Here is a 14,002-nt window from a genome sequence, read left to right as displayed (position 1 = left end):
TTTAGAAAAGCTCTGTAGAGTGTCCCCGATCCAAATTCAGGTTGGTTTTTATTGAGAAGGGTATGGAACGTTCCTTTCCCTGTTATAAGAGCAAAGCCTGTGATAAGGATGATTATTATGGGAAGATAAAGAATACAAGGTCCCAGTCTATCGTTGTTGGACATTTGGGTTGGTTCCAACTCTTTGCTATTGTGAATAGTGCCGCAATAAACATACGTGTGCATGTGTCTTTATAGCAGCATGATTTATAGTCCTTTGGGTATATACCCAGTAATGGGATGGCTGGGTCAAATGGTATTTCTAGTTCTAGATCCCTGAGGAATCGCCACACTGACTTCCACAATGGTTGAACTAGTTTACAGTCCCACCAACAGTGTAAAAGTGTTCCTATTTCTCCACATCCTCTCCAGCACCTGTTGTTTCCTGATTTTTTAATGATGGCCATTCTAACTGGTGTGAGATGGTATCTCACTGTGGTTTTGATTTGCATTTCTCTGATGGCCAGTGATGATGAGCATCTCTTCATGTGTTTTTTGGCTGCATAAATGTCTGGCTTAAGAAAATGTGGCACATATACACCATGGAATACTATGCAGCCATAAAAAATGATGAATTCGTGTCCTTTGTAGGGACATGGATGAAACTGGAAAACATCATTCTCAGTAAACTATCGCAAGGACAAAAAACCAAACACCGCATGTTCTCACTCATAGGTGGGAATTGAACAATGAGAACTCATGGACACAGGAAGGGGAACATCACACTCCGGGGACTGTTGTGGGGTGGGGGGAGGGGGGAGGGACAGCATTAGGAGATACACCTAATGCTAAATGACGAGTTAATGGGTGCAGGAAATCAACATGGCACATGGATACATATGTAACAAACCTGCACATTGTGCACATGTACCCTAAAACCCTAAAGTATAATAAAAAAAAAAAAAAAAAAAAAGAATACAAGGTCCCACTCCATGTTTTTGCCTAGATTTTGAGTTTGTACTTGTGTTCAAATGGTTTTATCTTTCTCTCTACCAATCTGGTGCAGTACCATCCTTGTTCTTTCTCTGAAAACTACTTTTTTTGTTTAAGGCTGAGAGAAGACAGTTTATCTCCATACTTTTCTTTTTTGATGCTAAAGTTTCTAAAGCCAGCCCTATCTGAGAAAGCCCATTCATGCTTGCTTGCTTGTTTGCTTGCTTGCTTCCTTCCTTCCTTCCTTCCTTCCCTTGTTTCCTTCCTTCGTTTCCTTGTTTCCTTCCTTCCTTCCTTCGTTTCCTTGTTTCCTTCCTTTCTTCCTTCGTTTCCTTGTTTCCTTCCTTCCTTCGTTTCCTTATTTCCTTCCTTCCTTCCTTCCTTCGTTTCCTTGTTTCCTTCCTTCATTTCCTTCCTTCCTTCATTTCCTTGTTTCCCTCTTGTTACTCAGGCTGGAGTGCAATGGCACGATCTTGGCTCACCACAACCTCTGCCTCCTGGGTTCAAGTGATTCTCCTGCCTCAGACTCCCGAGTAGCTGGGATTACAGGCATGTGCCACCACACCCAGCTAATTTTGTGTTTTTAGTAGAGATAGGGTTTCACTATGTTGGTGGCCTTTTTTTTTTTTTTTTTTTTGAGATGAGTCTCGCTCTGTCACCCAGGCTGGAGTGCAGTAGTGCGCTGTCAACTCACAGCAACCTCCGCCTCCCAGGTTCCAGCGATTCCCCTGCCTCAGCCTCCTAAGTAGCTGGGATTACAGGCATTTGCCACCACGCCTGGCTAATTTTTTTGTATTTTTGGTGGAGATGGGGTTTTATCACATTGGTCTTGAACTTCTGACCTCAAGTGATCTGCTCGCTGTGGCCTCCCAAAGTGCTAGGATTACAGGTGTGAACCACTGCACCCAGCCTACATTGTGATTTTAAGCCATTTATATAGCATTGACAAAATGCTATTTTTTTTTCCCCGTGAGAAATTAGTTATTTCTTTAGTAAGGTTTTGTCTAATAGAATTTAAAAAAAAAATCTCATAATAATTTTTTGAAGCTGTTTTACTAGAATAGAAAGCTAAAAAATCTATGTCAAACAGTGATTGTTACAAGAGTAATATTTTGTTTATCAGTAGACTCAAGTTCTTTGGTCTGGACTTCTGACTTGAAGCTCTCTGGTTTTGTGAAGATTTTCAAAGAATAATGTCACATCTGTACAAGGCAGTATTGCTAATCTGAATGTGCCATAGTAAATTTTAAAACCTAATTTAAGGTTTTAAAAATAGTAGCAGAACATAGTAATAACTATAATATATACTAATTTCAGGTACATTTCCTGATGCCCAGCTTCCTTCTAAGAGGATCATTGGCCCCAAAAATTATGAATTCTTAAAGTCAAAGAGGGAAGAGTTCCAAGAGTATCTACAGGTATAGCATCAACTGTATTAATTCCAAATGTTGCTAATCATAGCATTCTCTAATTTGTCTCTTTTTCTCTTGTACATACGTGTTCTTTGGTTTATAAATACCTTTCCATGTGGATTTTAATTTAAAAAACATTTTTCCTTGTGAATTTTAGAATGAATTTTTGTCAAAAGTATATTACTTCCCCCCCTCTCCAAATTGAATGAAATGCAAGATATTTTCTTAGGGGAAGCAAAATCTTAACTTAGTTTTAGGCTAGTTAAAACTTCGTATAGGACATCAAAAAAAAGAAACTTTTGATGTAAAAGATTAGATGCATTTGAAGAATACTGGGTAGTATTCTTAGAATATTTGTTACTGTTCGTTCTGTTTTCTGTTTGATTTTTGTGTTTAGCTTTTTCTGAACTTTGGAGTCTTCTTTCCTATGTTATTCCTCAGTCCCTTTTCTTTTGGGTTCATAGATATTTTTCCAATTTCCTGGGATCAACTCTACTATTTGCGATGTGGAGTTGAATTCCATTTTTCTCAGTGTGTACACATTACATTATGTTAAAATGTATGGGTATATTATTTAAATACATGGTACAGTCATCATAAAAGTTATTTGAGACATCAGGCTCTCCGAGATTAATAAACATCTTTCTTTATCAAGTGCTTACAAGGGAGAATACTTTTAATTTATTAAAAAAATTATTTGGGCATGAAATTTTATATTTTTAAAAAAATTTTGATTCAGTTAAATTTGGATGCTTCCTAGCCAAAAAGAAAGACTTTTAAATTAAAAATACCCAGCAGTGTAAAGGAGTATTTACACTTTATTTCCTGTCTCTGAACTGTTGAATGCTTTCAACTCCAAGTTGAATATATATGTGTGTGTGTGTGTGTGTGTGTGTGTGTGTGTGTGTGTGTGTATATATGTCTATATATGTATCTTCTATATAAATTTTTGGTGATGTAAAAATTGAAATATTAAATAATAACTACTGCAAGGAAGTTTGGATAAAACACAAAGCTATGTTTTTGTTGATACTATTAACTCATTATTTGAACCAGCTAATTATTTCTACAAACTAGAGTACTTTACTCTGGAAGAAATATTTTCTCGTAATATGGATTTAAATTAGAGATAGCTGTACTGGTGTTTTTAATGTAGATTTCTGCTTATAAAGTTTTGTAACTGTTTTCATAGTTAGGAACTATTAGGTAAGACTGGGTTAATTTTGGCTTTTTTTGTTTTTTTTTTTGAGATAGAGTTTTGCTCTTGTCATCCAGGCTGGAGTGCAACGGCACGATCTCGGCTCACTGCAACCTCCACCTCCCGAGTTCAGCCCATTCTCCAGCCTCGGTCTCCCAAGTAGCTGAGATTACAGGCACCCACCGCCACTCCTGGCTAGTTTTTGTATTTTTAGTACAGACGGAGTTTCACCATGTTGGCTAGGCTGGTCTTGAACTCCTGACCTCAGGTGATCCACCTGTATCAGCTTCCCAAAGTGCTGGGATTACAGGCATGAGCCACCGCGCCCAGCCCATGTTATCTTATTAGAAAATAGTGTTGCAGGAAGAACAGACAACAGATTTTTCAAGTTATTTCACATTTCCACATCTAGTTTTCTGCAAAACCCTTTATGCCGACTTTTAAAAATTTATCAGGACAGCTGTATCATGCTCTCATATTTTTCTGTAGTTGAGAAACTGGGAAATAATAGTACCTAATGTTTAGTTTTACTGTGTGTCAGATACTGTGCTAAATGCTTTATATAACAATACTATAAAGTAGGTAGTGTCATTATTCTCATTTTATAAGTTAGGAAACTGACTCTTGGGCAATTTAGGAACTTTTCTAGTGTCACTTAGCCAGCATGTGGAAGAGCCAGAATTCGAACCCATTCATATCTGACTATAAAGGCCAAGGTCTTACCTACTATCCTATACGCTTCCCTCTAAAAATGCAATTGCTTTATTATTTTAAATATAAAGTAGCTTTTAGGGATTTAAAATTTAAAAAAATTAAAATACAGTTTTGATTACTCCTCTAGATTTCTAAACTGTGTTTTCCCTTTTTTTGTTAATTCAAGAAACTTCTGCAGCATCCAGAACTGAGTAATAGTCAACTTCTGGCAGACTTTCTTTCCCCTAATGGTGGGGAAACACAATTTCTTGATAAGATACTACCAGATGTAAATCTTGGTAAGTCAATTTAAAGAATCATTATAATAAGCTGAAAAGAATCAGCATTTTCAGATTAATTTAGAAAAATATATAGTATAGCCTATGGTAAATTCCGAGGGTCCTTATTTCTGCATTTAGAGATAAATTGTCAGATGCTGACCTTAATCAGTCCATTTTGAGTTCTGATTATTTAAGCAGTCACTTCTAGCCATTTGTCATCACAGAAAATTACATTAGTCAATGTATTTATAAATTTATTTTCTTAAATTTAAATATAAGAAAAGTAGAGATGGTATTTTTAGTATATGTGAATCAGTATTTTCATCATACAGTATATGAATAGCTGTGGTATTTGAAATTTCTCATTAAATATCTCAAAAAGACTAGATCTGTTAACATTTAATTTAGTTTAAGACAGTTGCATTTTTCCACATCTTTAAGTTATATCGTGCCCGTCCTTATTTTGTATTATAAAGCATTATAAATATTCCTTAAAACCTAATTTTTGGTTCACTTGTAGTAGTAATTTCGGTAAGTAAACTTTGTATAAACCAGCTTTTAATTAACTTGAATTAATATGTCATTCTGAGCAAATTTCATTTCATGGTACTTCTGTACATGAATTTTATTTAAAGTTTAATTGTTGGCTATAAAACTGTGGCATGGAATGTACACATGAGATTGTGGAAATATTTCTGCTTTGAATATCGTTAATTTGTTTTGAATTTTTCATTAGTAACTTAGAAAAATAATTTAGTTTCTTGATCTTTAATTTCAAAGTAACTTTACAATTAGTAAAACCATTTTGCAGTTAGTAGATTGCCTTATTTCTACTAGTACTATTGTAAAGAAAATGAAGATGTGTCAGAAAGCTTATATTTGCTCTATTTTTAAAAATACTAATTTTTATTATGACAGATATAGAATCTATAGTCAAAGCACAGTCTGCTGGGATACTGAAGACATTATTATATTTTTACTGTTAGAGATTGAAGTTAGTATTTCCTGAAGATCATGTTTCAGAAAGTGTTTTTGTGTTGTAATACTTGAGCACTTAACTTCAGCTATCACTTTTGGATGAATTATTTATTATAGTTTGTCTGAATAGCAACAAGTTCAGCAGAAATCCAGATAGATCATCTTCTCTAACCACTAATATAATACATACATTATAAGTACATGTATAAAAAATAGAAATATAACAAAGGATTCAATTAAATAAATGGTAGTCTGAAATTTTCCAAAGAATCATCCTGTAAACCCCTGGCATGCCTCCATTCTGTTTTAAAAACTGTTCCTTAATTACTATTCCACCTGCTGGTTATCAGTGATTGGATTTTTTTTTTTTTTTTTTTTTTTTCTGTGATGGAGTCTTGCTCTGTCACCCAGGTTGGACGGCAGTGGTGTGATTTTGGCTCACTGCAGCCTCCACCTCTCAGGTTCAAGCAATTCTCCTGCTTCAGCCCCCCAAGTAGCTGGGATTACAGGTGCCCACCACGACACTCAGCTAATTTTTTGTAGTTTTAGTAGAGACGGGGTTTCACCACACTGGCCAGGCTGGTTTCGAACTCCTGACCTCAGGTGATCCATCTGTCTTGGCCTCCCAGAGTGCTGAGATTACGGGCGTGAGTGAGCACCATGCCTGGCCAGTGATCTCATTGTTAACAGAGACATCTTCTCACTCCTCAGTCTTCTTGACCTCCTCTGCAGCATTCTTTCCTTTAGAAATTCTTTGCCTTTGGCATTCATTATTGCATATTATTCTCTTAACTGTTTCAGTCCTATCACTGCATTTCCATCCTACACAATCCTCCCTTATCTCTATACACATAAATATAGGTGTTTTCCAAGCTCTGTCCTCAATTTTCCTCTTGCCAGTCTCCACAGAACCTATTATTTTAATTTTTGCCTATATGTAAATGTCTCTTTTTTTTTTTCTTTCTTTCTTTTTTTTTTTTTTTTTGAGACGGAGTCTTGTTCTGTCGCTGTCACCCAGGCTGGAGTGCAGTGGCGCCATCTTGGCTCACTGCAACCTCTGCCTCCCGGGTTCAAGCAATTCTTCTGCCTCAGCCTCCCTAGTAGCTGGGACTACAGGCGCACGCCACCTAGCCCAGCTAGTTTTTGTATTTTTAGTAGAGACGGGTTTCACCATGTTGGCCAGGATGGTCTCGATCTCTTGACTTTGTGATCTGCCTGCCTAAATGTAGTCTGACCTTTAGTTGTACCTTTCTAATATCCAGTTGGACGTCACCATCTGATCTGTCATCTTTTCAGAACCAACATGTAATTCTATTAATGATACTACAGTCATTTCAGTCATGCTTGAAATTTTACCATTACCTCTTGGATTTTCTCTCCCATGCTCTCACTACACATCTTTTTTTTTCGGAGATGGAGTCTCTCTCTGTCACCCAGGCTGGAGTGCAGTGGCGTGATCTCAGCTCACTGCAACTTCTGCCTCCTGGGCTCAGGCGTTCCTCCCACCTCAGCCTCCTGAGAACTACAGGTGTGCACCACCACACCCAGATAATTTTTGTATTTTTAGTAGAGATGGGGTTTCACCATGTTGCTCATGCTGGTCTTGAACTTCTAAGTTTAAGTGATCCATCTGCCTCAGCCTCCCAAAGTGCTGGGATTACAGGTGTGAGTCACCATGCCCTGCCTTACACATCTTTTTAGTTCCCAGATTCTGTAAGTTTTTCCTGTTTGATGTCTAACTCGTGTCTTCCTCTTCATTCCCTTTACTCTTTCCTTAGTTCAGTTTTCATTGCCTCTTATTTGAACTGTACTAAGTTTCCTATCTAATCTCCTGGATTCCCATCCTCCTGCTCTCTATCAGTTTATCTTATGTAACACAGCCACATTAATCTTCCTAAAGTACACGTTTGACCATACCTAAAATCCTTTGGTTTTTCTGTCTTTGTTAACTTAGGAACTCTTTATTGTTTAATATGGAACCCTCTGAAAACCACTGTGTGCTTTGATACCAATATATCTTACCAGTATTATTTCTTACTACTTCCTTTCATACTTTAGCAAAATCGAATCCCCTATATTCTTTTGCTCCAGTGCCTTTGTTTATACTCTTTTCTTGTACTTTAAATGCTCTTCCATATTACCCATCTTTGAAGATCCAACTGAAAGAAAGGGATGGCTGGTTCTTCTTAGGGAAACAGGGAAGCCTTTCTTAGGAAGGTATCATTTGTCTAATATTGAAAGATTAATAGAAATCGGCAGGAGATAGATAAGGAGATCATTCCAGTTGGAGGGACTGGCATGTACAAGAGGCATGAGAGAGGGAATCAGCTGGTAATGTTTGGAGTATCTTGAAGGTAGAGTACATGCAAGAGAGTGAGACTAGAAAGATAAGTTATGGCCAAATGTGTCATGATAAAGAATTTGGACTTGATCATCTAAGCAGGGGGAAAGAGACACTGATAGATTTTAAACAATGAAACCTAATCAGATTTAGGTTTCAGAAATCCAACTCTGGCAGCAGTTTAAAGGATGATACTAAGTACTTAGAATCAGTATCTGGGAATAAACCTAGTAGAGTATGTGTGTGCATTACCATTATAGAGAAAATTGTAAACTTTTATTGAGAGATATTAAAGAAGACCCAAGAAAATAGAAATCATATTCATTGTTTAGAAACCACAATATTGTAAAGATGTAAATTTATCCTCAAGTTGATTTCTAGCTATAATACAGTCCCAATCCAAATCAAACAGGTGGTGTATGTGTGTATACCTTGAAGCTGAATCTGTAATTTATATAAACATGCATAGGACCAAGGGGTAGGTAACACATTTTAGAATAAGAATAAGGTTGGAGAGCTCTATCATATGTCTTGACTTATAACACTAAATTAATCAGTAGACCCCTGGAACAGAACAGAGATCCCCAAACCGATCTGTACATCTGTGGACACTTGATTTGTGAGCATGGCTCTGCAGAATGGGGAAGGAGTCAGCTTTTCAAGAAATGCTACTGGGATATTGGGTATACATTTGAACTCTTACGAAGTAGCCACATTTAAGTAGACTGGAGTCCTATATAGAAACCTGTAAAGGTATTAGAAGATTGCAGAGATAAATCCATGTATCATAGTCAACTAAATTTGACAGAGGTGTCAAGAACCTACATGGGGGAATGGATACCCTTTTCAATAAATAGTGCTGGGAAAACTGGATATCCATATGCAGAAGAATGAAACTAGACCACTGTCAACCACATAATAAAAAAATCAAATTCATAGTGGATTAAAGACTTAAATGTAAGACCCCAAATTATAAAACTACTAGAAGAAAATGAGAGGAGGATGCTTCTCGACTTTAGTCTAGGCAAAGATCTTATGGCTAAGACTTCAAAAGCATAGGCAACAAAACAAAAATAGACAAATGGGGCTAGATTAAACTATTAGGTTGGTGCAAAAGTAATTGCGGCTTTTGCCTTTTTTTTTTTTTTCTTTTAAGCAGCAAAAATCTCACTTTTGCACCAACCTAATAAAAGACTTCTACACAGCAAAGGAAACAAGCAGCAGAGTCAAGAGACAACCTGTAGAATGGGAGGAAATATTTATGGATATTTTACCTGTAAGGTTTGCAACTATTTAATCTGTACAATGGGAGAAAATATTTGCAAATATTGCAAATTTAGTTGGAAGACAATACAGTAGAAAAATGGACAGAAGAAAAATAATTTCACCAGCCTGGGCAACGTAAGTGAGACTCTGTCTCTACAAAAAAAAAACAACAACAACAACAAAAAATTAGCTGGGTATGGTGGTGTGCATGTGTAGTCCTGGCTGTTCCAGAAGTTGAGGCGGGAGGATCACTTGAGCCCAGAAAGTTCGAGGGTACAGTGAGCTATGAACACACCACTGCACTCCAGCCTGAGTGACAGAGTGAGACCCTTTCTCTAAAAACAAAAGAAAAACACTTCACAAAAGAGGAAATCAGATGGTCAATAAATACATGGAAAGGTGCCTAATTTCATTAATAGGGAAACTCAAATTAGAATCATATTTGGGAAACACCACATTCACCAAAGTTTTTAAAAGTCTGATTATACTAAGTGCTAAGTATTGGTGCAGATGTAAAGCAACAGGAACTCTTACACACTGTTAGTAGGACTATAAATTGAAAAACTACTTGGAAAAATTGTTTGGTATAAAAACTGAAGGACCCAGCAGTTCCTCTCTCAGATATATACTTTGGAGAATCTATCCATGTTTAAGAACGTTCATAGTAGAATTCTTTGTATAGTCCAAACTAGAAACAGCACAAATGTTCATCACAATTGAATGGACAGATAAACTGTGGTAAAGTCATAACATTGAATACCCATATCATGAGGCTACTAGCAACAATGTGGATGAACTTTTAAAAATGTTGAATGAAAGAAACAAAAATGAAAGAATGTATACAGCCTGATTCTTTTTACATAAACATCAAAACAGACCAAACTAATATAAGCTGGAAAAGTTTGAATAAAATTGTTAAAAAATCGTTGGGCGTGGTGGCTCACACCTGTAGTCCCAGCACTTTGGGAGGCTGAGGCAGATGGATCACTTGAACTTAGAAGTTCAAGACCAGCGTGAGCAACATGGTGAAACCCTGTCTCTACTAAAAACACAAAAATTAGCTAGGCATGGTGGTGGGTGCCTGTAGTCCCAGCTACTCAAGAGGCTGAGGCAGGAGAATTGCTTGAACCTGGGAAGTGGAGGTTACAGTGAGCCGAGATCGCACCACTGCACTCCAGCCTGGGCAACAGAGCAAAACTCCATCTAAAAAAAAAAAAAAAAAAAGTTAAAAAATAATACAGCATTGGCTAGGTGCAGTGGCTCACACCTGTAATCCCAGTATTTTAGGAGGCCGAGGTGGTTGGATCACTTGAGGTCAGGAGTTCAAGACCAGGCTGGCCAACATGGTGAATCCTTGTCTCTACTAAAAATACAAAAATTAGCTGGGCGTGGTGGCGTGCACCTATAATCCCAGCTACTTGGGTGGCCTAGGCAGGAGAATTGCTTGAAACTGGCAAGTGGAGGGAGCCGAGATCATGCCACTGCGCTCCAGCCTGGGCGACAGAGTGAGACTACATCCCTTCTACTACTACTACTACTACTACTACTACTACTACTACTACTACTACTACTACTAACTACTACGGTATAAAAGCAATGTTTCTAAATATATTTTATTTTTTATTCATTTGTATTCATTATGGTTTTTAGAGACAGAGTCTCACACTGTTGCCCAGGCTGGAGTGCAGTGGCACAATCATAGTTCACTGCAGCCTCAAATCCTGGGCTCAAGTGATCCTTCCTGCCTCAGCCTTCCAAAGTAGCTAAGACTACAGGTACACACCAGCACACCTGGCTAATTTTTAAGTATCTGTAGAGATGGGATCTTGCTATGTTGCCCAAGCTGGTCTTGAACTCCTCTCCTCAATTGATCCTCCCACCTTAGGTTCCTAAATTGCTGGGCTTACAGGCATGGAGCCACCCTGCCTAGCCTCTAAATATATTTTATATGATGTAATCTGAAGTAATGTATGTGGAACTAAATCAGTGAGTTAAATAATGCGAGTGGACATTTGGCTTCTGTCTATACCCACCCCCCCACCCAAATCAATACATTTATTTGAGTCAAAATATTTTGTGTGTGTGTATCTTTTTATTGGGGGAAAAAAGTGAGGACAAAATATTTGGTTACATATGGTGTTTAGGAGATTGGGTACTCCTGGTTACTGACTAGGTTTGATTGAAGAAGAAATGATCAAGGATGATCCAACTTTCTATTTAAATAACTGGATGAATGCTGTTACTTGTTGGAATAGGGGATACATTAAGAGCAGTTTTAAACTTACTGAGTTTATAGAATCCAGTTGAAGTTTTATAAAGCAAGAGAGTCCAGGAGACAGGCAGGGATTAGAGATTTGAATTCTATTTGAAATCAGATTGAGCAAATAATTTGGCTCAGTAAGAACACATAGAAGACAGAAAAGCATGGGATGAAACCATATAATTTAAGGCACTTGGGAACATTCTAAGGAGGGAGTGTTATGAGAACCAGCAATACCAGAAATAGCCAAGTGGGAAGGTTGGGTGGTTTGCCTGTCACAAAACAGTATTTTTATTCTTTATTATTAATGTCCCCTTCTATTGCCATAAATCTACTTTTTTCTGATTTGTTCAGAAAGCAGTTTAAGTTGTACTTATCAATTTTGATTGATTTTTAAGTCATTTCTAAGTGCAGGAGAAAATCTCAAGATGTTTGATGTTTTACAATAAGGGAAACTGGAGATCAAGAAGTAATTTTAGCAAACATAGGATTTAGAATAGAAATTCTTAATCTAAAATTCAGAATATAAACTACAGAAATAGTTTTAAATATTGAGGCAATTCTTAAAACTTTTTTTTGACTGGCCTTTGCATATCTTTAGATACCATTATATATTAACTGTTACTGAAAATCCTTTGAAAATATTTCTTATGGAAATTTTCACAAAAGTAGACAAAATTATGTAATAAACTTCTTACTCAACTTTGTTATCAACCCTTGGCTTGTTCCATCCCTTCTCCCACCACTTACCTCACTGGATTTTTTTAAAGTAAATCCCAAATATTATATCTATAAATATTTCAGAATACCATATTTATTGAAAATTTCCATGGAATGTGAAATGGTCAATCATAAGTACTTTTTACAGTTTTAACTTGGCTATTTCGTATTTAAAATTACCTGGTTAAGTATTCATGTGAGCAATTATGAAGAGTTTTATGCCTTCCTAAAATAATGTTTTACTTTTAATTGCAGGGAAAATTATAAAATCTGTTCCTGGAAAACTAATGAAAGAGGTGAATAACTGATTTATGTGTGTTCTATAACATGATAGTCATAAACATATTTAAATATTGATAAATTTTGCTTATGTCCTAAAAATTACCTTTATTTTTTATTTTCTTACAATAATCTATCACCACAGAAAGGTCAGCATTTGGAAACTTTTATCATGAATTTCATTAATTCTTGTGAATCTCCAAAGCCTAAACCAAGTAGACCAGAACTGACCATTCTCAGCCCTACTTCAGAAAACAACAAGAAGGTACTGCACATTGCATTAAAGAACTATTAAGTTTTAAGTTGGCCTACTTGAGATGACTTTTTCATTATCGGGAGAATGAATATTTTGTTAAAGAAGTGGATTGAGCTATACATTTCCTTTATGTGGAAATCAGTTGAACAGTATACAGAGGGTATTGTGTGTAATTACTTGGTTCTTTGCTTTAATGTGGTAAATGTTTCTCTGGATACTATATTTGCAAACTTATGCCACTTCCGTATTTGGGGATTTTTAAAAGTGGTTTTCTTAGGTTATATGTCACCAACTTTCAATAATAAGAAATTAATTGCTATACTGTGTTGATGTTTATTGGATGGCATTACCTAATTTTCATGGCTTATAAAGTATTTTATCCATTCATTAAACAAACATTTTATTACAGCCTATGATTGAGTGCTAGGCACTGGGAATATAAAGATACATTCCTTGTCCTCAAGAAGCTGTTTAGTGCCAAGGTGTAGTGCCCAGCATGGGGAGCTATGGGAGCTCAAAGGACCTCTAATCTTTATTTTTGTTAATACTCCGAATAGTATCTTTAATATTATTAATATTTTCATTTTATAACTTTATTGTATATATAGATAGAAATATTTTTATTTAGTAATCTTGCTAGACTTAACATTAGTTTTAGTAATATCTGGTAATTCTTTTATATTGACACAATTGTCGTAAATGATTGCAGTTTTGTTTTATTCCTTACTAGGACTGCTATATACAAAGGAAACTGTTTAATTATTTCACCATCGAATAGTATAGTGTAGCTCTTTTTGTATTAATAGATAACCTTTATAAGATTAAGGAAGTTGCCGGGCACTGTGGCTCACACCTGTAATCCCAGCACTTTGGGAGGCAAAGGTGGATGGATCACTTGAGGTCAGGAGTTCGAGACCAGCCTGGCCACCACGGTGAAACCCTGCCTCTACTGAAAATACAAAAATTAGCCAGGCGTGGTGGTGGGTGCCTGTAATCCTAGCTACTCGGGAGGCTGAGGCAGGAGAGTCGCTTGAACCCGGGAGGTGGAGGTTGCAGTGAGCCAAGATCGTGCCACCGCACTTCAGCCTGGGGGACAGAGCAAGACTCTGTCTCAAAAAAAAAAAAAAAAAAAGATTAAGGAAGTTTACATTCATGTTCATGGGTAGAAATAGCCTATAATTTTTCTTTCTCATTCTGTCCTTGTTAGGTTTTGGTATCAAAGTTTTATTAGCATTTTTTATTTTTGGTAGACTTTTTATAAATATTTGATAGAGTTCGTAAAGTCATCTAGGCCTCCAGTTTTGTTTGTAGGAAGATTTTTTTATAACCAATTTAATTTCTTTAACA

General features: G+C 36.5%; 1 protein-coding gene across 21 annotated transcripts in view; it reads left to right on the top strand.

Annotated features, from left to right (window-relative positions):
* SNX14 (sorting nexin 14) overlaps positions 1 to 14,002 on the top strand; it is a 105,498-nt gene that overhangs the window by 78,074 nt on the left and 13,422 nt on the right. For all 21 annotated transcript variants that reach the window (XM_055257719.2, XM_055257688.2, XM_055257697.2 and 18 more), the window contains 4 exons: positions 2,289 to 2,389; positions 4,462 to 4,573; positions 12,376 to 12,416; positions 12,545 to 12,664. In XM_055257719.2, coding sequence (XP_055113694.1) covers positions 2,289 to 2,389; positions 4,462 to 4,573; positions 12,376 to 12,416; positions 12,545 to 12,664 — 374 coding nt within the window. The remainder of the gene's footprint in view (positions 1 to 2,288; positions 2,390 to 4,461; positions 4,574 to 12,375; positions 12,417 to 12,544; positions 12,665 to 14,002) is intronic.

The sequence above is a fragment of the Symphalangus syndactylus genome, chromosome 2 (genome assembly GCF_028878055.3).
Source record: "Symphalangus syndactylus isolate Jambi chromosome 2, NHGRI_mSymSyn1-v2.1_pri, whole genome shotgun sequence".
Taxonomy (NCBI): domain Eukaryota; kingdom Metazoa; phylum Chordata; class Mammalia; order Primates; family Hylobatidae; genus Symphalangus; species Symphalangus syndactylus.
The sequence above is the reverse complement of the archived record's forward strand: the minus strand, read 5'-3'. Positions and strand labels throughout refer to the sequence as shown.